At 43.9% G+C, this 24806-nt stretch overlaps 1 protein-coding gene across 3 annotated transcripts in view; it reads right to left on the reverse strand.

Moving 5' to 3' along the window:
- Window positions 1-24806, reverse strand: part of ANOS1 (anosmin 1) — a 179994-nt gene that overhangs the window by 122544 nt on the left and 32644 nt on the right. For 2 of the 3 annotated variants that reach the window (XM_027050598.2, XM_027050597.2), the window contains exon 2: window positions 22535-22582. In XM_027050598.2, the coding sequence (XP_026906399.2) occupies window positions 22535-22582 (48 nt within the window). Of the gene's footprint in view, window positions 1-8590; window positions 9309-22534; window positions 22583-24806 lie in introns of those variants that run through there. The other variant, XM_053202044.1, reaches the window with a different exon arrangement.

Consider the following 24806-nt stretch of genomic DNA (forward strand, 5'->3'; position numbering starts at 1 on the left):
AAAGTCCACATTGGAAACAGACCACTTACTGTGGGAGCCCCTGGGACTCCACGGGTCATATAATCTGGAAAGAAAATGCCCAAACGAGCGAATGGCGACCAAAAGAACATAATAAACAACTCTCTTTAATTGTGAAACAAAAGCTGTCAGGCATTTGTTATGTTCAAGGGCTTTTCCAAAGGACGAGTTCAAAAAGCTCTGATTCACTGAGCACTTACACAGCTCAAGAGTCCTAGAGCATACAGAGTCCTAACACTGTCCGCCAGCCTTTATTTCAACAATTTAGACTACAAATAATAATAATTAACTGAATAAGACCTGGCTTTGAAACATGTGCTCTATGCTAAGTGAAATAAGCCAGACACAAAAGGGCAAATCCTGTCTGACTCTACTTACAGGATGGACCTAGGGCAGATAAGTTTGTAGAGACAGAAGATAGGAGGGTGGGTACCAGAAGCGGGGGGAGAGGGGACAGAGTTTCTGTCTGGGATGACGAGAATGTTCTAGAGATGGAAGGGGATGATGATTACCAACAGTGTGAATGTACTTACTGCCACTGAAATGTGCACTTAAAAGTGATTGTAATGATTTTTTTTTTAAGTAAGCCTGAACTGCTTACTTAAAACAATCAGTGCTAAGGAAAGAACACGGGAGAAGAGCAGACACTTCCCTCCCTGGGAGTAGCTGCGGACAGAATGCATGAGCTCACTCCTGTGCCTGCCGTGTGCTCACATCTTATGGGGTAAAGTGTTCCATGTGCCCTGTCATCATGGCAAAGCGGCCCTTCTGGTCCATGAGCACGCTGCTAACAGTGAGAGACTCCTTCCCTCAACAGAAACAAAACTCACATCTTAGACACAGTATCTCCTTTTTAAAATAACGGTGATAAAAATTCCTGGAACGTAGCTTGTCTGAATGAACTTTAGTTTGTGGTGAAATAAAACTAACTAATGGCTTGGGGCACAGAATAATTTCCATGAGGAGCAAAAAACAAACAAAAACAAAAAAACAAAAAAACACCGCATATTAACACTTACTAAAATGGAAAGTTCACTCAACCACGTAGAGTGACCGTTGCCACTAATCAAAATTATTCTAGATGTGATGCTGCTCCCCACGGGGTCCAGTATTCCCAATTTAGCGGGTTAGACACTTGCTATGCAAAATGTAGTCTGTGGACAGACAACATCACCATCACCCAGGAACGTGAAGTGCAAAACCTTGTGCTGTATCCAAACCTGCTGGATATTAATGTGCATGGGAACATCTCCAGGTGATGGGCTTTAAAGTTTGAACAGTATCTGTTCTAAGTGAGTGGCCTCCAAAATGGGGGTCTTGACACAAATGTGCACTGTACCAGTAATTTGTAGTCTCTAATGGCAAAAATAGCCAGTAAGTGTCAAATAAATCAATGTGGGCAGATCCTAGACAATTCATCTAAAACACAAATCTCACACATTTGCATCTTCACATGGTTCCTGGACTGGAAAAGGAAGTGGGTAAAGGAGGGAAGACACAGCCCAAGCCTGAGAGTGACCGGCTGCCCCCCTGGGGTAGTGCCGAGACAAGAATCAGAATAACATGTAAAATAGTTAAAAATTTTAACCGATAGGAAAATGATTTCCCACAGAGCGTTACGCATATAGTGTATATTAAATAAACCCTGCCTCAAATTTCACACATTAAAAAAGTTACACTAGGGGCACCTGGGTGGCTCAGTCGGTTGAGCGTCTGACTTCAGCTCAGGTCATGATCTCACGGCTCGTGAGTTCAAGCCCCGCGTCAGCCTCTGTGCTGACAGCTCAGAGCCTGAAGCCTGCTTCCGATTCTGTGTCTCCCTCTCTCTCTCTGCTCCTACCCCTGCTCCTGTTGTCTCTGTCTCTCTCAAAAATAATAAACATTAAAAAAAAAAAAAAAGTTACACTATGTCATCTAGTTCCGTATCACTCACGACTCCTTTCTCAGAGTAGTCTCATGGCCACATTAGTGTGAGGGGGCACCATTTTCCCTCATAACTAAATAAATATGCGAGGGCTCGGGGGCAACGCTATGATCACTTTTCCTACCTGTTCATTTTCATTTCAGATGTCAAAGACAAATGAGTTCAAGTATTTCCTACTACTGTCATTATTTGCAGATCTGAAAAATGCCCAATGATTAAAACCAATCTTCCATCATTCTAGGAGCCCCTGGGTGGCTTAGTCAGTTAAGTGTTCGACTATTGATTTCTGCTCAAGCCATGATCTCACGGTTTGTGAGTTCGAGCCCCACGTCGGGTTCTGCGCTGACAGCACAGAGCCTGCTTGGGATTCTGTCTCTCTGCCCCTCCCCCATCACATGTGCTCTCAGGCACTCACTCTCTCTCAAAATAAAGAAACTTTAAAAAAAATCTTCCACCATTCTACGTGATTTTCCAAGTGAGGTAGACTGCATGCTGATTCCAAATCCCCTTTCTAGAACAGGATGGTCCATGACCATAACTGTATACACCTCCCAGTCCCACTGACGTCACTCTGAGCTCTGTGACTTTGCTTGGCTGCTGGGCTGTGTGCAGTGACGTGTGGAAAGTACCACCTTGGAGCAAACGTTTTCAAATCCTCCCAAGGGTCTTCCTTTTTTTTTTTTTCCCCCACTCCTGCCTCAAAACCAGCATCAATGCCAAGTTCTAACCAGCAGGCCAAGCTAAAGACCCTAACAGGGGAGAGGAAAAAGTTTCCTCCCTACACAAGTCTCCCCACCTAGCCATTCTATATGGGGCAACGAAAAACAGTATCATTGCAAACTAGTGCCGTGTGAAGAGGGATATTTTCTCACAAGCATTCAAGAGAATACAGCAAAAGTCTATTGGTGGACACATTCTCCAGCCTCTCAAATTCCTGACTTCCCTCTTTATTCTCTTCTCTTTACAGCCTAAGTACCAAAAGAAGGGGTCACCATAACCTGAATCAAATTTTTCCCTTTCCACGTTTTCCTCAGCTAACATGAAGTCAGGCTCCTGTCATCCAGGCTCCTCCAGACCCCTCTTTCAAAGTTGCCAAGGACACTGGGGTCTGTTTTACTGTCCTCACATCTCCTTAGCCACGGGACCTGCAGGAGCCTACTGTCTACATCGTATCTTGCACAACAGCCAAAGAAAGTTAATACTTTCCCTTCGCTTCTCGGGAAGATGCTCTGAAAGCCAAATGGTATTCATTTATGTGACAATGTCTGCAAACTATAAATCTTAACCAAATGATAGATATTAATTTCATAAGTGAAGATCAAGGCAAAGTTGCTATCAACACATTTCAGGAGGAATCTAGAAGTCATAAAAATGTCACATTGCCACTCATGTACATTACAGACATGAGAGAATCCTACTGATCACAGGGGCCTTCTGAGAGCACAGAACTTAAGAATTCTGATTCAGACTACTAAATTTATATCCTATCTACATCCCATCCCCTCTCCTACTTAACCCTCCAGGAGCTTTGGGTCGGGCACACAGATGGCCTATAATTAAAGCCTAACCAATGTAAAGAGAGCTGTGAAGGAGAAACCAAGTGTAATAAAGAGGGGGGTGAAGGTAATGAGGTTCCACCTGCAAACACACAGAAACAAACTACAAGACAGATGATGAAGGGAATGGAGATATCTCCTTCGCACATGGGAGAGACTGACTAGCTGGTCCCAGGACTAAAGAAATATAAAGGTCGGGGCAGGCTGCACATAAGACAGACGTTACATCGGCCATTAGCAGAAAAGAAGACTTTCACAACAGAAAGCCACGGAATGGACGCAGCCGGCTCTCGGCTCCACACGTAAAGAATGTGAAAGTCACCACTCCACCTCGGTGGCGGCAAACCTGGTCTCTAACCGGCAGATGGCTGGAGGCTCAGTGAGTTAAAAAGTCCGGTAATAAAGGGCCCCACGATATTGTGAGATTTACCTCCAAGAGCTCAACCAGATCACCACAGCAAATAGTGGAGGAAAATCCCCTGCAAGATTCTGGCTGGTGGGGCGGAAAACGAGCCACTTTGAAATCTGCCGGGGCGGTCTCTTCCCGGCGGGCCTGCCTTCAGGGACACCAGTCAGGCAGACCCTAGCCTGCCAGAGTATTATCGGGACCTAACAGATGTGGGGAAGAGAGATACCCAGTGCCAAATGGCTTTAGCCATTCTCTCATACCTGAAGGGGGTGAGGGTCTTGTGAGGTTCACAGCCCAGAGGCACAGGCTCTAAAACACTGAGAACCAATCATAAGCTACAGGACACTTGCCCTCTGCACGTACCTCTCCACCATGTTACTCAAGGCCGGTTTCCAGCAGTCCCTTTTACCTGCTACGTCACCTCTGGCTCTCCAGAGGAAATTACAGGGCATACGGAAAGGCAAAAAAACCACAATCTGAACAGGAAACACAAGCATCAGAACCAGACATGGCAGGGATGCGGGAATTATCACACCAAGAATTTAAAACAACTATGATTCATATGCTAAGGGCTCTAGCGGAAAAGGTATTGAACACGCAAGGACAGACAGAAAGGCAGTGTCGGGACAGAGATGAAAATCCCACGAAGGAATCAAAAAGGGATCCTGCTAGCAATAGAGCATAAAATAAAACAAACCAAACAAAACCTGGGGACAGAGAGGAAGAAGGCCTTCGTGAGGGGCTTACTCATGGGTAAGAACACAGCTGAGTCAAGAATCCTACCAGACTCTAAACTACAGACCCAAGAAGCTCGGGGGACAACAGGCAGGACAAAACACCATTCCTTGGCACATCACTTTCAAATTACCGAAAACCAAAGATTAAAAATAAGTCCTGAGGGGCGCCTCAGTCAGTTAAGCATCCAACTCTTGGGTTCAGCTCACGTCATGATCTCGCAGTTCGTGGGTTAAAATTTTTTTTTCAACGTTTATTTATTTTTTTTGGGACAGAGAGAGACAGAGCATGAACGGGGGAGGGGCAAAGAGAGAGGGAGACACAGAATCGGAAACAGGCTCCAGGCTCTGAGCCATCAGCCCAGAGCCTGACGCGGGGCTCGAACTCACGGACCGCGAGATCGTGACCTGGCTGAAGTCGGACGCCTAACCGACTGCGCCACCCAGGCGCCCCCAGTTCGTGGGTTAAAGCCCCGCATTGGGCTCTGCGCTGACAGTGTGGAGCCTGCTTGGGATTCTCTCTCTGGCTCTTTCTCTCTGCCCCTCCTCCCATTCAGAATCGTTCTCTCTCTCTCTCTCAAAATAAATAAATAAACTTTAAAAAAAAAAAAAAACCAAAATATCTGGAGGGGGAAAAAAATACCTATAGAGGAATGCAGATAAGAATACACCCAGCTTCTCCTCAGAAACAGTGCCACCAGGAAGAGTGGGAAGAAACATTTAAGTAGTACGGGGGTAGGAAACACCAACTAGAAGTCTACCTGTGAAATTATCTTTCAAAAGTGAAGGAGAAATAAAGACTTGCTCAGACAAAGGAAAAGTGAAGGAATCTGTTGCCAATAGACCCGCCTTGCAAGCAACGGTAAAAAGCTCTCCTGGGAGAAGAAAAATGACACAGGTCAGAAACTCCAGTCTACATAAAGGAAGGAAGGACATGAAGGAAGGGATATGTAAAGATAAATAACAAATTTTCTTTTTCTTGCTCTTAATTGATACGTGTGTTCAAAATAGTATATTTCAGGGACCAAGCCGTGCTTGAGCTCCAGCAGAGGGATGGCCACATAGTCCGAGAGACGCGCGTGAAAAACTGTTCAAGAGGATGGACCTAAGGGGAAGGAGAAGAAGGCACTAAGAAGGATTTGGAGGGTTTTTTTAAATGTTTGTTTACTTATTTTGAGAGAGAGAGAGGAAGAGCGTGAGCTGGGGAGGGGCAGAAAGAGACGGAAGAGAGAGTCCCAAGCAGGCTCTGCACTGTGGGCACAAGAGCCCAAGGCGCGGCTCAAACTCACGTCACAAACCGTGAGATCATGACCTGAGCCAAATTCAAGAGTCAGAGGCTTGGGGCGCCTGGGTGGCTCAGTCGGTTAAGCGTCCGACTCCGGCTCAGGTCATGATCTCGCGGTCCGTGAGTTGGAGCCCCGCGTCGGGCTCTGTGCTGACAGCTCAGAGCCTGGAGCCCGTTTCAGATTCTCTGTCTCCCTCTCTCTGACCCTCCCCCGTTCATGCTCTGTCTCTCCCTGTCTCAAAAATAAATAAACGTTAAAAAAAAAATTTTTTTTTTTAAAGACTCGGAGGCTTAACCGAGTGAGCCACTCCGGTGCCCCAGGATTTTGAAACGTTTCACTTATGAGTGAATATTCACGTTTTTACTTAATACTGAAAACCCAGGGAGAGAGATAAGTGTAGGGATGGCAAACAAGCAACTCAGCCCAGGTCACGGAGCTTGTGAGTCACACCATCAGCCCAGAAACCCAAAGCCCAGACCCTCCACGATGCCACTCACCACCCCTCACACAAACAGTGGAAGAAATGGGTTTAAATTAGGACACGGTAACTGCAGGAGTTTCTATAGGACCGTCAAGCAGGAGCGACCAGTATGGAGCTGTACCCACCACTCGGGAGAGAACTATCGCAGCCGTTTGTGTGTGTACAGATGAAGGTATACCAAGAACAAAGCAGGTAAGGAAGGGACACGTCCTTGGCTAAAAACGGACTTCTCACTCTGCCTTCCAAATATCAGCGAGCAAATGCCAAGGTCCCATTTGTTAGATTTCCATGATTCAGAAAGAGAAGCTTCAAAATTCTAGTCTTTACTTCACACTGGATTTGTGCTATTGTAAATGCATTACTGACATTATCCTGCAAGGCAAGGAGAATGCAGTCCTGTCTTAGTCCTCTCTTAGTCCAGATCAAGACACAGCCTTTGAGCAGAACGACATCAAACATTAGAACATCGGGCGTTTCAGCACGGGAGCACACGCGCGTGGAGATGCGTCTCTCCCAGCCTGGATGGGTTTTTTCTTGTCAAATACTATACCAGGACTGGGCAGAAAATGCCTTTAGAAGCAACCCAGGAAACCTTCCCCGTGTATGTAATTTAACATTGCATCGGAGTTCACTTCTCCTTATATATTCTCCATTACCACTTGGAAAACAAAAGTTGTAAGGAGTTTCATTGTCTTTTTGTCTCAAAACGACAAACGAAACAGGGAAACAGACACAGCATGCGCAGGACAAAAGGGAAGAAGGGGTCAGGAGGGAGCAGTACTCCTCAGCTTTAAAATACAGCAAATAAACGTATTCGCCTCGAGTCTGTCCTGGGTGTTGGAAGCACCGTCTGTCTTTAAAGAGATGGAGCAACAGGCCTTTTTGGCGATCGGAACACTCTTCGATGCTACCTCATGCAATACTTTCGAGTTGGCCACGATTTACAGTTGATTAGCCTGCATAGTTGAGTTGCTTTCTCAAAGGATCCTAGGAAGGGATTATTTCTGTGCCCAAAGAGCCCTAGAGAATAGGGAGGGCTGCTCGCGGCCGTAATGTGAATTCCCCGGACTCCGTACACTGTGCTCATTGAAGCAGATAAAGCAAAGTTAAAGAAGCATTTAGTTCTTCAGAATGCCAGCCTTAATAAGTATCTTTTTGTGGAAGGATTTAGGAGGAGGGGAGGGTTATCCTTAGTGCAGGCATTATTTCCCCGTACAAAAAGGGAAAATGTGCATACAGTTGGATGTAAAAAGCCACGGCTCACATGCCCCCCTCCCCTGCCCTCCCCTCCCCAAGGAAAAGTTGCTGAACACACACTCCCAAACACGAAGGCATGAATCTTCACAGCTTAATGGTCCCGGGGCCATTGTGCAGTTTCTCTTGGGAAACGCAGCTCATTGATCTGCAACCACCCAAGTTCAACCTTTCAGCTGTGAGAACTGGGAGCTGCACGGCCCTCAAAGCCCCACCTTCATCAGCAAGCAGAGCCCAGGGCGAGCTGGGTTCCGAGCTGTGTCCCCGAGGAGGCGCTGGACGGCTTCCCTTGCACTCAACAATGCTGCCCGCCAGGAAAGTCTGCAAAAGGCTGAATCGGCCGCATCTGCGGGCGGCCCGACTTCTCAAAATGATCTTTGCTTGCACGGCGCACGCTGATCTTGGCCCCAGCGGCTTTCGCAGCCCTTCCTGGGAACAGTGTTCCTTCTGCAGAACCTTGGTGCGGCATCACGCATTTGTAATCCCTTGAAATGCGTGCCGTTCAATACGGCGATGCCATGTAATCCCATTTTTCTAACCACCAGCAAATGTCTCCTGTTCTTCCCTGCCTCATCCGCAGGTTGTCTCGCAGCGTGAAGAGGTACGAGGACAGGGACGGAGCTATTGGTGGAATGAAAATCACATCGTGATTCCCACAGTCACTTGACTGCACCTTCCACGGTAGTTGAAGAAGTGGAAAACCCAGTTTGTCTACATGTGCTTCTCTATGCTTAAAAGTTTCAATGTGGGCTCCCAAAGCCGACGGCAGACTGAGAAAGTGCTTCATAGAGACCAACACAAGCCATTACCACTACTATTAACAGAAATGGGAGAGGGACAGACAGAGAGAATGAGAAAGAAAGACATCTGTACAAAGTGCACACGTTAAGTCATTTTTTTCCTCCACACAAATGGAAAATGAACTCACCCGCATTGGTAGCGACGCGCTGAAAAGACCCAGTGGAGAGAGGTCCTTTCTTTATTGTGTAGCTTTAAAGACTATTCTTTGACCTCTGCTATTTATGACTTAAGATCTGTGAAGACGGGCCAAAGCCCTTTGGTTCCAAAGGGTGCACACAAACAAAAGCTTTCCACCTTTGCTCCACTTACCTCATTTCCCATCAGAACACGTTTATACTGCACTCCCCCTGGGCTCATCATTGAAACTGCACTTTTTTGTTTCTTTTGCCCAGTTACAGCCATTACCTAACTGACCAGAGGCAGCCACTGCTCCCTTCCAAGTATGATGCCATAATCATCACGACCCAGCGAGAAGACCGTTGCCTTGAATACAGATGTCTTGTCAACTCATCTGGGCTAACCACAAAATCATGGATGGAATAGTCCAGGAAACCAGAGGAAACTCATCAGGCACGGTTTCAGCCACAATACGGCAACTTTTTGTTATTTGTTATTTCATGAGTTTATAAACTTATCACTGGCCTTTCTCACTCTTTTAAAAAAAAATTTTTTTAATGTTTATTTATTTTTGAGACAGAGCATGAGCAGAGGAGGGGTAGAGAGACACAGGGAGACACAGAATCCGAAGTAGGCTCCAGGCTCTGAGCTGTCAGCACAGAGCCCGACGTGGGGCTCGAACTCACGAGCCGTGAGATCATGACCTGAGCCGAAGTCGGACACTTAACTGACTGAGCCACCCAGGTACCCCTGGCCTTTCTCACTCTTTTTTTTTTTTTAAGGTTTTATTTTATTTTTGAGCCAGAGAGAGACAGAGCATGAACGGGGTGGGTCAGAGAGAGAGGGAGACACAGAATCGGAAACAGGCTCCAGGCTCTGAGCTGTCAGCACAGAGCCCGACGCGGGGCTCGAACTCACGGACTGCGAGATCATGACCTGAGCCGAAGTCGGCCGCTTAAGACTGAGCCACCCAGGCGCCCCATTAAAGGCATTGTGAAACAACTGACCGAGATCCATAAACCAATCTTAGGCATGTGAGAGAAAAGAGATGAAGGGCAATAAAAACAGAAACGATAAACAAGCAGGTGGAGTCAGGGATAACGCTAGTTTCCAAATCGCATGAGATTAATTTCAGTACCCTTGTCAAAGATAGCTCCTTTTATTTATGCTTTAGCTTCCCAACAGCCAATTCAAGGGGAAAACACTGTTGGTTAAGGTACACAGTACCCATAGGAGGAAACAACAACAACAACATCTACCTGCTTCTGGGGGAAACATCGTTAGTACTAATAATGGCAGCACAAGGAGGGCTGCCTCAAGCTTCCTTCTAAGGATGGCAGGGAATAACAGCCCAAAGCCCCCATGTTCCTCAGGGTAGTCCCAAAGGCTGGGTTTGTGGGACAGCTTGTAACAATCTATACATGTTGCTAGCAGCAACGTGCATTCCATGAAAACCACTGGCTAAAGGACAATTTTGAGGTGGCAAAGGTACAAAGTATAGTTTTGGAATCAAGACAAAGGTTGCACAGCATCTGGAAACTATATACGCCCCGGACACATATAAATCATGCTTCTCCCTGGTGACCCCTGGTACCATGAGGCTACAGAGAGTTTGATACCCTGCCCCTGGGCAAGTGTCAGGGGTATGGCGGCTTTGTTAACATGTCACTGCCACGTCATGGCCAGCAGACCTTCTGTTAGCTCCAGCATCCACTGCAAAAATAAAAGATCCTAACAAAGATGTTTGCCTGAGGAAAAAGGTAATATGGCCTCTGCGTAGACATTCATGCAAGGTAAAGGGAGTGCTTGACAAAGATCCTCCTTAGAAAAAAATTATTTTCTCCTTCAACCCAGAAAATAGAAGGCATAACCTCAGCAGTGTATCCCCAATACCATGGCCACAAGAATTAAATGGAAAAAACAAATCTCCGGCTTAGCCATTACACACATACGCCCTTCAAATCACCCAAAGAACATCATGTTTTGAGCAAGGAATCTGACAAGGGGGTTCTCTGACCCAACCTAGCTGCAGCAGGAATATACCAAGGTGTATTTATTTATTTATAGGGTGATGGAAGTTCTTCTGAATCAAAGAGGTATAAGAACTTTTGAGAAAGGAAAATTAGTTTGCAGTCGGTAGCCTAGACTTTTCCCGGCAAGTTAGACAGTGTCCTTGTTCACTCAGCTAGCAAAAACAGATTTCAAGAGAGTTAAAGTCAAAACCGAGACTTTGGGGGCCTGGCTGGCTCAGTCAGCAGAGCACATGACTCCCGATATTGGGGTCGTGAGTTTGAGCCCCACGTTGGGTGTAGAGATTATTACTTAAGAAAGTAAATATATTTTAAAAAATACATAAAAATAGGGGCGCCTGGGTGGCTCAGTCGGCTAAGTGTCCGACTTCAGCTCAGGTCACGATCTCGCAGCCAGTGAGTTCGAGCCCCGTGTCGGGCTCTGTGCGGACAGCTCAGAGCCTGGAGCCTGTTTCAGATTCTGTGTCTCCCTCTCTCTCTGACCCACCCCGTTCATGCTCTATCTCTCTCTGTCTCAAAAATAAATTTTAAAAATGTTAAAAAATTTTTAAAAAAATACATAAGAATAAAACCTACATTTATTTTCTTGTAATGATTGTTCTCTTAAAAACATAAAGAAATCATGTGCCCAAGGCAGATTATGCACCAGCATAACTCAGATGTCTGAGAGGAAATCCTGTGTGTGAATAGGTAAATACAACTAGACTTGATCTTCATGTCAAGGATCACCGACAGATAGAGCCCAAATTTGCACACCCAGCCACTGAAAGTCAATGTGGTCTCCTTTCTAAAACCTAACACTCCCCAACCTTCAGTCCACGCGGGTGCTCTCTGCCAGCTGCCAAATCAAACCCCAACATCTTCAAGCAATCGGCACTCATCCGTGCTCCGTGCGCCTTCTGATGAATACATTACAACTTGAACACATCTGTCAGACCATAATCACCATGTAATGCATCCTGACTGAGATGTTTTTCATATGTTCAAACAGATTCCCTTGCTAACGCCAGCTTTCGGGAACCCTTCTTCAATCGCAAACCAAGTTAAGAGTTTTCGCTGGCATCTTCTTTCATCGGACGGGAGGAGAAATTAATAGCCCGAAAGAGTAGGCAAGGGTGACAATGAAGACTTACATGGAGGTGATTTTTCCTTCCGCGGGTCTTGGCTTTGAAGTTTACAGCAGGTGGAAGAGTGTTTCACACCCATAAAAAATGATACGGAAAATCAGAAACACGTTGGACGATTAACATGTCACATGATGGATTTAAATCTAAATAAGAACCCGTTCTTTTCCTTACATATTGATTGTGCTCTGAGCCTAGCAGGGAGCTCTGTGTGTTCTTTCAGGCCAGTTTCTAGGATAAGAAAAAAAAACCCTGGAATGTTCCAGCTACTGCAGGCTAATGATCACCCAAAAGCACACTAATATGTTTGATAAAAGTTCCCAGCACGAGGGGAGAACACACTTACCATAAGAATGACATGCGAGGAGAAGCAAATCAGCGACACCAGTTCAGGCTGCCTTCAAAGCTGGAGGCTGCAATTCGAACTGGGGACGTGCATTCCAGGAGGCTGGGGCGGACAGAAGGGGGCACAAACCTCTAATTGTTTCAACCATTAACTCCTGGACCCACCTGCATTCTCCCGGCTGGAAGCCTTCAGCCCTTCTCACACATCTCAGCAGGCCTTCCTCGCCATCTAAGAAATGATGTTTTCGCACTAGATGCTTAGCTACCCCGTTTATAAGTTATTTTTGCTTTTGTCTGCTTCAGATTCTCTCACCTTTCTCTCTCCTGTTTTCCCAACTCTGACTTTGCATCACAGATGATATCCCTTTGCGCGTTCCTGCAGAGGGACACTGGACAGCGTACCGGAGAATGATGTTTCACAAATAGTCCTGACCCCAGCCCGCTGCTCATTTGATTTCCATCTGCATTTACACCGTAAAGTTCAAGGACTCAGGTCTCCCTTGAAAGAGGCTTCATCTCTTGGTAAGCGCTCAGGACCAGGGTTCATCTTTGGGGACCTAAAATCATGCCATTCTCTGGCATGATGTGATAGGACCGTCAGACAATTCTACAATCTTCATTACCCATGCTAATATGATGTAGGTACAGACGGCTTTGTCAAAACCACACCAGTCCAACCTTCACACACCCAACAATTTCTTCTCATATGCATTCCATGCAAATTTTAATTCCACCACTGCTTTAAGGAATTTCTGTCTTCTCTTCTCAGATCATGATATCCTATTTACTTTCTCCTGAGAAACAGTGTCATGATCTTTACTGATGGAAAGACCACGGGTACAATAAAGGGAATTCATCATACCGCTTGGGAAGTTTTCTACAAGAAGCTATTTCTTCCATGGTTATAAACGTACACTTCTTTGGCAATCAGTGTCACTGATGGCTTTGCCTATGAAATATTTGGCAATTCCCAAGAGACATCAGTATGTAGATAACTGATACTCACTGCACATCAACTTTGTCCTTAAAGTTGAATGTATAAAGTTGGGGAAAACTATATGAATATCAGTATTACCATAGACTTTAAATGTTTTCATCCACTATTTATTAGAGTTGCAAAGAAGTAAACAATGTTCAACTTTGGTCTTAGATTTTTGGACACAGAGACCGTCCATGTGTGTCTGAGTTTTCACTTTTCTCCTTAAGATATGTTTTCCTTCAGCTCTACGGATTCACAATCATTATCATGTAAATGATAGAAAGCATCTAACACAAAACAAAAACCTTCAACAGTCACATTCCATTCTATTTCAGAGGTTTGACCCTTATCCAGTAAATTTCGCAGATGTCAAATGAAGCTGTCCAGATGTTCATAAAAGCAAAACCAATACCCCTCACCTCAAAATCTGGCTCTGAATAAACCTGGAAGAGGACTCAGAATTTGGAGTTGTAGCCCTTGTAAGAACCAAACTCCCGCGGTGATCAAAGCAGCCTGCCAAGGCACCAAGGCTGGGCCCTAAATTACTGCTTTTCAACACATCTCCTCAAAACCAAATGGGAAACAAGTGGAGTGCGTGAGTTATAGCACCCAAAAGGAGAAGGATGAGGCCCCAGGCTCCTCACAGATAGGTGGGTTGTCATCAACAGTGCTATGCCTCCCTACAAGGTAGCAGAGCATCATGGCAAAGGATAAATCTTTTATAAAGTGGATGTATGACACTCATGCAAACATAAAATGAACACATGTCAAAGATCAGATTGAACCCATGAAATACTGCAAGGACCAGTAATAGGTTACATTTGGTTCAAAGGAGAAATCCAAGAAATATATAAATATATTCACATGCAACAAGACTTACTGGAACGGATTAACAAATAGATGCAAAATGGTCTATTCATGGGGGAGCATCAATTGCATTCCACTGGCCACAATCCATTTGCATTTCCATGGACAAGAATCATCTGCATTATTATCAGCTTTCTACCATTTGCAGACTAAGAAAATAGCTCAGAGACAATGAACGCTGGAGATAACTTGGAAGGGTCTAACCTAAGACACTCATTCTGAGTCGTTTTTGTTTTGCTCATTTTGAAGTCCTTCACAATTTTTCCTGGCTCGAATAATCCCATTCCAACAGTGGATTTTCCAAAAATTGTGATCTCTTTGACGTTTTCTTACTATTGTCTATAACACATTCATTCAAAAGTCCTCACACACCAACCAACAATGTTCCACAAATGATGTTAGAAACTGTCCACTCTTGTTTGAGTTTGAATACATCAAGATACGTCTTTGTATTGAGGGAAGAATGCATTTTATTGTTTTGTTGAAGTTTGGTTTTGCACAAGTTAATGCAATGCCATAGAACAGACTGGCAAACTCTCACCAATGGCCTGGCACCTGTTTTTGTACAGCTGGTGAGCTAAGAATTGTTTTTACATTTTTAAATGGTTAGGAAAAAATCAAGTTGCATGACATGTGAAAATTACATGAGATTCAAATTTCAGCGTCCATAAATAAAGTTTTATTGGAACACAGCCACACTCATTTGTTTATGTATTCTCTATCGCTGATTTCATGCGACAACGGCAGGCTGATCGTTGCCACAGAGACCTTTACGAGCTACAGAGCTACAGAGATGAAAATAGTTACTGTGATTTGCCGACCCTGGCATAAAGTAGTAGACGCTAATTACAGTGTGTGTGTGTGTGTGTGTGTGTGTGTGTGTGAAGAATAAGCTTCCCCACACCAACGAACAAGTCTGCTCCATTCTCACACTATCTACCTGGAGATGCCATCAGCTCCCACAGTCAAAGGCTCAGTCCTAGAAGGATGCTTTCCTCTCACCACTTCAGCTTGTCATCTGTGCTTCTGACCACTAGCTGGAAATCAGACATTTCCACACCTCCCATTCCTTGAATTCAAGCAATTTCCTAGAATGGCTCACAGCACTCAGAGAAACGTGTTACTGACAACATCATCAGGTTATCATCTGGCACATAACTCAGGAACAGCCAGATGGAAGAGAAGCATGGGGCTTCCATACCCTCACCAAGGGCACTGCTTTCTCAGCACCTGGCTGTGTTCACCAACCTGGAGCCCTCCAAAGCCCTCCTTCTGCGTTTTTACGAAGGGTTCACTACATAGGTGGGATCGATTAAATCACCGGCCACTGAAGACTCAACTCCTGCCCTTGTCTCCTCCCTGCAGGTCTGGGGGTGGAACTAGAATCCTCCACTTATGGAGGTCGCCTTGGGCAGGATAATTCTCACTTTAGGATCAGAGTTCTCAACTGCACTGTGAAAGAGTTACATTGGAATATTCCTTAAAGGCTTCTAGCTTCAGAATTCTTCTCTCCATCCTTCCAAAAAGAGCAATCTTAATGGTCCACATCACTCACATTCCCTCACCTCCACCCACTCATCTAACTCTTACCATAAACATCCAGAAGCTGGGGTCTCCTTCAAACACTTCTGTCTTTCGCAAATATTGCCATCCAGGTGAGTCGTGAATGACTTACAGGTTGTGAAAAACCTCGGGGTTGGGGGGGTGAGCAGAATCTGAGAGGGCCACGCTCACTTATACAATAACCAATTAACGGATGAGTTCAGGGGAACCCCAGAGTGGTAGAAAGGGAGGAGAGCTAGAATTGGAAAAGAATTACGGGATCAGCAAAGAGCAAAGGAAGGACGGATCCTCAAAGTGCACAAATGCTCCAGCGGGTGAGTAAGGAGAAAGTGGGAAAGGAGGGTCATTGCAATACTGGGGACTCTTAAGGGATCCTGAGCCAATTTTTTCAAAGGAATGAAGACTTTAAAAAAGGGGATTTGCTCAGGAAGCCAAAACAGTAAAAAGTAAGGGCAAAGACCAAACGTGCTGTTGTATTACTTAATCATGAGGGCCTGGGACACAGAACAATTCAATGAGTATTTGTTGAAACTGAAATCATCAAACTCTATTAGGACAAGTAAATGAAATGTAAAGAGAATGTTAAAATAAAAACAGGGCTGCCTGGGTGGTTAAGTCGGTTAAGCGTCCGACTTCGGGTCAGGTCATGACCTCACGGTTCGAGAGTTTGAGCCTGCATTCGGCTCTGGGCTGACAGCTTAGAGCCTGGACCCTGCATCGGATTCTGTGTCTCCTTCTCCTTGCCCTTTCCCTCTGCTCACGCTCTCTCTCTCTCTCTCTCTCTCTCAAAAATAAGATAAAATAAAAAATAAATAAAAAAATTTTAAATAAAATAAAATAAAATAAAAACATAAGTGAAAAACCTCAACAAGCCATCCCATTGTGTTATATGGGAAAAATTAGGAAATTTACATTACATTTGGTATAGAATAATGTGTTAAGAGATTTAATTAAAAGAAGTTCTTAAAATAATGTACATTGTCAAAACTAAACATTTTATTAGGACATTTTATTACGTTTTTATACCACCCCACTAATGTTTCATTCCAAAAAGTATTTAGGGCTGCTTAGATTAAAACATTTAGATAAAAATGGGTTACAAAGATTTAGATAGAACAGAAAAATGCCTTTCGGTTTTATGCCAAAGGCATATGTTTACTGTCTTAATTAGAAGATCTTGGGGTGCCCGTGTGGCTCAGTGAGGTGAGCATCTGACTCTATTTTGGCTCAAAGCATGATCTCATGGTTCATGAAATCGGGCCCCACATCAGGCTCTGAGCTGAGAGTGCAGAGTTTGCTTGGGATTCTCTGTCTCTCTCTCTCTCTGTCCCTTGTGGTCACATGCATGCATGTACATTCTCTCTCTCTCTAAATTAGTTAATTAATTAATTAATTAATTAACATTTTTAAAAAGTACAACCTTGGGGTGCCTATGTGGCTTAGTTGGTTGAGCGTCTGACTCTTGATTTTGGCTCAGAACATGATTTCATGGTTCGTGAGATCGAGCCCCAGATCTGCACAGAGCCCCCTTGCGATTTTCTCTCCCTCTCTGCCCCTCCCATGGTCACGACTGCACTTTCTCTGTCTCAAGATAAAAAAAAAACATTAAAAAAAAGAAACAGATGATCTTAATATTTGGTTATTACTAAAAGTGAAGTCCTGAAAGTAAGTTATTCTAAAAGGTATCATCTTTTGGTAGATTTGGTCTATTTTAAAAGTTTGCCCCTTATCATCCTAAACTGACACTTAGTTCAGGTATCAATTTTGCAAACAGGTTATTTTGGAGTACCCGTGTTCCTCTGAGCTACGTGTTTTCTCAGTGTGAGGAATCACCTTAATGGAAGAATTTCTAAGAAATCCATTTCTCCAGGCATTTACGGAATGAAGCTGAACCGGTAGAATGGGCCATCTTTCAACAGCCTCTTCTTGACTTCCCATTGGACAATGGAGATTGAAGAGAGAGAAGGAGAAAACATTATTCTTTCCCTAGAGTTGGGCCACAATGTTTCCAGGAAGTTATACATTTCATAATGGCTATAGAAGTGGTCTGGGGGAAACCAAACGCCCCAGGGGCATCAACTTCTACAATGGGCAAAAGATCTTTTGTAATTTTTGTAAGGTTCTATGATACTTAAAATGTGTGGAGAACACGATAGGAAAACTACTGGCTTCTGACTCCATCAGAACCCAGTTCAAATCCCATCTCTGGTACTTGCCAGTACTTAGTAGCTGAGTGACATTATACAAAGATCATCCAAACTTCCTAAGCATCCGTGAAACAGAGATGGTCATGCCAATTACAGGGTCAAGATCAGGTTCACTGATTCAGGTCCATCTTCACAGAACAACAACAAAAAAGTAAAAACAGTGACTTAAGTAACACAGAAAGTTTTCTTTCATGTGTACATAATTTAAGAAGTCTAAGACTTATAATGGGGACTCCATGGCATCAAAGACCCAGATGCCCTCTGTCTTTCTTATTGGTTATTCTCACACTGGCCTCCATCGTCAAGGGTAACTCATGGACCAAGACGGCTGCCAGAGCCCCTACCATCAGTCTGCATCCTAAGCAGTAGAGGACAGAGAAGGGGAACAGCCAGGAGTGCATTTTCTAGCTAAATCCGTTTCCTATAGAGAGGCATTTCAAAAGTCCTTCACGATCATTCCAATTGCATTGAGTAGGCTTTTAATAAGTTAGCAGCAAAAAAGCTTTGGGAAATGTAGATGCTTAATTCTAGGTGATAATGTGCTCAGGTGAAGAACTAGGTTTGGGTTAGTAGAGGAGAAAGTGGATTGGGAGGTAAAGAGCAATCCACCTGCCTACATTAGAGAGTATTTTGTGACAATTACAATTCCTGTACGTAACAAGCCCCTGACGGGGCTCCACACGTACCACATGCCAAGTAAATTCCACTCTTGTTTTCCGCCATATAAGAATATGCTGAGAAGACAGCTGTGTTCTTATGTCTTTTATAATTGCCAAAAATGCACAGAGCAGGGTTCTCAGTCTCGGCGTTTCTGACACTTAGACCAGATGACTCTGGCTGTACAGGGCTGTGCTGTGTGCTGTATGCTGTTCTTCAGCGTCCCTGACCTCCACCCACCAGATGCCTGTGGCTTCCCACCATCAGTTGCGACAACGAAAACTATCTCCAGCCATTGCCAAATGTCCCCTTGGGAGCAAGATCGCCCCAGGCTGAGAACGACTACCTAAGCCTACAATGTCCTACAATGGACAATGAATGAGTCACTACTCTATATTATCTAGGAGTGAATGGTGCGAAAGACCCTTGAGTTCATAGTGCTGATGTCATCATGGAGAACAGAGCACAGGGCAAAGCTGTACATTTTCCAAATGGACAATAATCAATCTTGCAAACTCGTACATATGCAAAATGGATTACATATTACTTTTCTCCTAAATGTAATGCAGTAAAGATGTACTTTGAGGGAGGACAAAATGTAATGTACAGGTTTCATTCATTCATACGTAGTGGCTGCTTACTTTCTAGTGAAAGAGACAGACTCTGAGAGATAAAGGAATAACTCCATCGTGCCCCGTTAGGGTGTAAATGAAGCATGCAAATGGCGGGGGTGACCTGGGGAGGCAAGGCTGAGATGGGAATGAGGGGTGGGGGTGAACTGGGTGTCTCTCTGAGGAAGGAGGGCTCTGTGGGGAGAGGAGAGCAACCTCGAAGGGCTGTAAAGTAGGAGGAGATGAAGTTGGAGAGAGTTGGAGACACAGGGCCAACGTTTTGGTCTGAGCAAGATGGAGAGAGATCAGAAGGTGTGAGGTACACAGCAGCATGACTCAGCGTATACGTGTAGAGGGTCTTTCCAGCAGCCCTGTGGGGACTACACGGAGGCAAAAGAGGAGGCTGGGAGACACAACAGGAAGTTCATGGATTGGTCCAGGCAAGAGATGATGGCACACGGACCAGGGGCAGGGGTGGGGGCAGTGAGATCGGAGGAAGAGCTCATATTTGCAGACGGTAAGCAGAAATGATGAGCACGTGTGGTTTCTATAAAACATTATGTAAACCTTGTCTATCATCATTACTTCTGGGTGTTATTTCTTACTCTTCAGTCCCAATATTTGTTCAAAATAGGTTTTGAAGTTGTTCCTTTCTGTTAGCACGATGCAGAAGGCAGCGTTCTAAACTTTGGAACACGTCTACCCCTTTGGTGAGTGATTCCAGGACTGTCATCAAATATGTATGTGCCTGAATTTTCCCATTTGTAAAATGGAGTTACTATCACTCACCATTTACCTCATTAACCTAAAGATTAAGAGGAAAAGACTACATAGGCTCCACAAATCTCCAAAGAAATGCAAACTGTAATTATCTGCAAACGTGCCCAGTGGTGAAAATTTCCAAAGGAGATAGACTGTGATTAATATGTAAGATTCATTCCCAAAGATTCAGACTAAAGACAACCCTTAAACTTATGTCAGCTTTGTACTATATTCCAAAGTTGCTGGTGGGGTTAGCTGTGACTTATTAATGCATTCTTGCTTTCAGGCAAAAAGGAATTGATTTCTCTGCTTGTGAAATTCAGTCTCTCGTGTCAGCCTTGATCATTCGATAACAAGATATGGTTTAACAACCTGCTGTCCCGGCAGGGCGAAGGGTCTTTAATTAGGATACTTAAAAGAAAAAAGAGTTGAAATGAACTTTTCCATTCAAATTTCTTTGAAGGGTGTAAAAAAGAACTACTTTTTTTTAACATAATAGGGAAAAAAGGGGTAGCTTAAATGAGAGAATGCTGGCAATTCATGTAATACTCAACTAATATAAAACTGGACAGAAGCAGTACTTAGGAGACTTTATCAGCATCACGGCATCATCTCTCTCTCTCTTCCTCTCTATGTTTATATACACACATACTTCCCTGCAATCGTGACATAAACAAGTTACCCAACATTCCAACTAAAGAACAATTAATATAATAGACACCAGAAAATGTCTTCTCAGAACAAATGTTTATGTTATTACATAAAAAGAGGAACAGTGCCCAAACCAGACATTTCATTTCTGCCCAAGATTTAGCAAGTCAGAGCTAAGCAAAGCTTATTTTCACCAGATTATTTCACATTCACGTAAGAATTCTGTTCTATCTTGAGTAATAGTCACATGTATCCCATGATATAATGTGTGCATGGATGTTGGAACGTTATCATTATAATAAAGTTCTTGGCTTAGGAATATTATTCTACAATCATTTACTGTGAGATATGTGTTTCAAAGACCTCTCAAAATAATCGTGTTCCTCATAAATATGCTATTTCAGTATTATGTATGGCTCAGATAAAATTTTAGTTATACAATAAAGGACTGTTTCAATTTTCGGTGTAATAGTAATGTTTATGACATAAATTTCGTCAAACACTATTATGATCCCAAAGTTGCCAATATTTTTAGCCAGTAGTAAACTTTACTCATTTATATACTACATATTACAAACACATATATATTCTTTTTTTTTTCTTAATTTGCGATGTTTTGGGATTGAGGTAAAATGTATGCTATGAAATGTATGAATGACAACTTCAGAGTGTGTGTGTGCAGGAAGGAATATTCAAAAATGGAGAAGACACTTTTGAATTTAAAGGATCAAACTAACCAGCAATTCTAAATGTTCGGCAACCAATTCCAACCTGCGTGTGGATGGTCGGGGGACAGTTTACCCCAGCCGTTCACCAACGTTCCCACATCAGCTGAGTGTCCTACAATTTAACTCAATTCTGAAACCATGTACCTGGCGATGGTATCAGATTGTACCAGTTAAGGGCTCAGTCCCAGGAGGCTGCTCCCCAACCCCTCCTCCATGCCCCCACACCCATTTTGATGGCCAACCTGGCAAGTCCCCTTGTCACCTGTGCTTCTGACTGAGCTGGTGTAGATGGGAGGGTCCAATTGATCCTCTCATTGGTTTCCATTCGTTTGCTCAGGCGGCTCACCAGGACACGTGAGAATCACTTTACTTACTAGTAATTAATCAGTTTAGACGGGTTTATTATAAACAGATGTTAACTCAGGAACAGCCAGATGGAACCGAAGCCCAAAGCAACGCACAGGGAAATGACGATGATGTTCCGGGTACATCACCTGTCCCCAAATCTACATCTGTACGTGTTTACCAGCCTGCAAGCTCTCCGAACACCCTCTTTTCTTGTTTTTGCTTTTAAATGGAGGCTTCCTAACCTAAGCAAAATTGATTAAATCATTGGCAGTTGATGGTTGATTCAGCCTCCAGCCCTCTCCCCTCCCTGGCAATCAGGGGCAGGGGTGCTGGAAGTTCCAACCTTCTATTCAGAGTGGGTTCCCCTAGCAATGAGCCCCCATCCTCAGACGTGTTCCAAAAGTCACCTCATTCACATAAACCCCACTGTGATGGCCAGGGGTCGTTATGATGGTAAGGGGTGGACACCCATCCACCTGTAGGGCTCTGAAGGGATTCTAGAAACGGAGGGCAAGAGACCAAATATAACAAAAGACGTTCCCATTGCTTTTACTACTCAGAAAATTCCAAGGTTTTGGGAGCTGTGAGCCAAGAACCGTAGAGAAAGATCAAATATATGGAAAGTATATTTTGGTCATCTGAATGACCAACTGTGCATTTCTTATGAATGACAGTATCACAAATTCCTGCAAATCAAACTACGTACAAAATCACGTAAGGGTAGGTAGGATGCAGTAAACCTTCTGGTTCCAACCCGAAGATGTTTTCTCCTTAAAATTTATTTGGATTGAAAAAGGTACAAGCAGAGAAATAAGGCGACATACAGAAGAACCGCCACAGGGATCTTGATTGAACTGAATTTGCACGTGATGAAACGTCACAGACGGATATACATACATTGCACCCGTGTTGGTTCTCTGCTTCTAATGGTGTTCTACAAACATGGAAAGCGTAAGCATCTGGTGGGGAACGGATGAACAGTACACGTACCTTCTCTGCTGTCTTTGCCACTTCCTGTGACTCTACAATCATTCCAAAATTAAACGCTTTTAACAACACGGATACAGTTGTAGGGAACATACCTTAGAACACTGCTTGTGATTCTGACACCAAACCAGGGAACCGTTGTTCTGCAAAAAGAAAAAGAAATACTGGCTCATTCAATAATTTTCTAGCTCATGGCTACACAGTGTGAATTTCATTTTTCAATGTTATCATTAACAAAAGACCCGTTTTTGCCCTCCTATAATTCTCTCTTCCCAAAATAGAAAGTGTGCTTCTAATGTAAGTCCAATTTTGGCTTTGACCCCATGATAGAAGCAAAGACATATAAATTAATGAGGATTTCAAACTGCCTAAAAGGAAAAGTGTCTGAGCCATGTCTCCTGCTGGCTGCCTGGGAGTCAGACCTCACTGAAAAGCCTCTCTTTCCCTGTCACTGGATGTGTGACGGGGGACAAGGGACTTACTATCCGTGTACCTCAACTGATCCATCTGTAAGACATAACCATATGCCACACATGAGGTCACTGGCATAAGGAAATGAAATAATACCCACACGCCAGTTAGCACGGCCTGATATCCACTCGGTACAGAACAAAGATTAGGACTACGGTTTACTGTCTCTAACATTAGCATTTCTGCTGGGAAATCTCTTACTCCACATGACTGACATCTTGGTCACGACTCCTCCTTTGGCTCGGATAGGTTACGTGAGTGTGTGTTAGGCTGGGGTAGCTGGTAGGGATAGTAAAACCAACCACCCCCTAATTTAGATGTCGTGGCCTCCAGCTCTTGGAAGTTCACGGTTGGGTATGACATCAAGTAAGTCCATTTCCTCTGTCTGAATCTCTAAACTTTGAATTTTGACAACATCATATTCTATTCATAGATTAGTATTACATTGGCGCTCAGTTCAGAGAAAAGAAAATCAATATATCTTCTTAAAAATCCTTTTAAAACAAGCTCATGGAGATATAACGTATACACAGAAAGCACACTGTTTTAAAGTATAGAAACCAGCGGTCTGTAGTAAAAAGTATGCTCTAAATACTAAAAGGTATATTCAGAAGGCTGTGCAACCATCACCACTATCTATTTTTGGAACATTTTCACCAGCCCAGAAAGAAACATGTATCCCTTAGCACTCACTCCGCCATCTCCCTCCCTCCAGCCCCTGGCAACCACTCACCTACTTTCCTTTTCTACAGACTGATTCTGGAAACCTCATGGAAAAGGGATTATACAACATGTGGCCTTTTGTGTCTGGATTCTTTCACTGGGCATCATGTTTTACATTTTGCTAAACGGTATGGTATTTTTGCTCTGTCTACCTTGCCACAAAAACCATACGTCATTCCTTTTTATTGTCCAATCCCATTGTACGGATATACCACATTTTTCTCTTCTGCTCCCAATAATCTGTCTCAATATATCTTATGTCCAATAGTATATGTTCATAATCTAGGATTCCTACTGAGTCAATCTCATCTGTATAGGATCAGAAAGTTTCCTCCACTAGGCTCGGATCATCGTGCTAAACGGCCTCAGCCCCACGTTAAAGCTTTAGCTATTACATCTATCATACGGCCCTAACTCTCCTCGGCAGCCTTACATCCCCAGATCCCAGAATGTACCTCCAGTTTCAGCTAAACTAAGATCAATCTACCCGTCCCCCTACTGACCTGGCCCAGCTTCCACCCTGGTCCCTTCTAAGTCTTTCTTTTCCTGGATAGATGGGGAGGACCTCTGGAGAACCTAAGGGTGTCTTCACTGCTTCTGCATTTGCTGGGCTGCTCTGGAGAGAAGTATGTACCCCATCCTCTCTTGTCTTAGGATATAGGTCTTTTATTTAAGTCAGCTCCCAAACTAGACTGTGGTCCCAGAGACAGGGCTTCCTTTTTCCTCTTTGCTTCAATGCTTCACACCAGCAAATGGACCAGCTCCTGATTCTCACAGAGACGGCTTCCATCAAAGGTCACGTGAGAGACACTGGGGCTGCAAAGTCAGCATGGCAACTGCTGCCTGGCTGATACGGTAACACCAATGGGGTAATATGCCTTCGACAGGATTATTATCAATAAATAATACTATCGTACTAATGACCACATCTACACAGCAGGCACTTGCTTTGGTGTTTGCCATATTCAGCCTCCCTAGGCATCTCATGTAATGACATAAACTTCATTTACCCATTTTTAAAGTCAAGAAACTGGGATTCAAAGAAGCCAAGTAAAATATCCACATTCATGAAGCAAATGGTTAAACACAGTTGTCACACCACAATGGGTTCAGCTAAACAAAGGGTGACTTTTATGGAGCGTTTTGAAGGAAATCTCCAGACTCAGAACCTTG

The sequence above is a fragment of the Acinonyx jubatus genome, chromosome X (assembly GCF_027475565.1).
Source record: "Acinonyx jubatus isolate Ajub_Pintada_27869175 chromosome X, VMU_Ajub_asm_v1.0, whole genome shotgun sequence".
NCBI classification, from domain to species: domain Eukaryota; kingdom Metazoa; phylum Chordata; class Mammalia; order Carnivora; family Felidae; genus Acinonyx; species Acinonyx jubatus.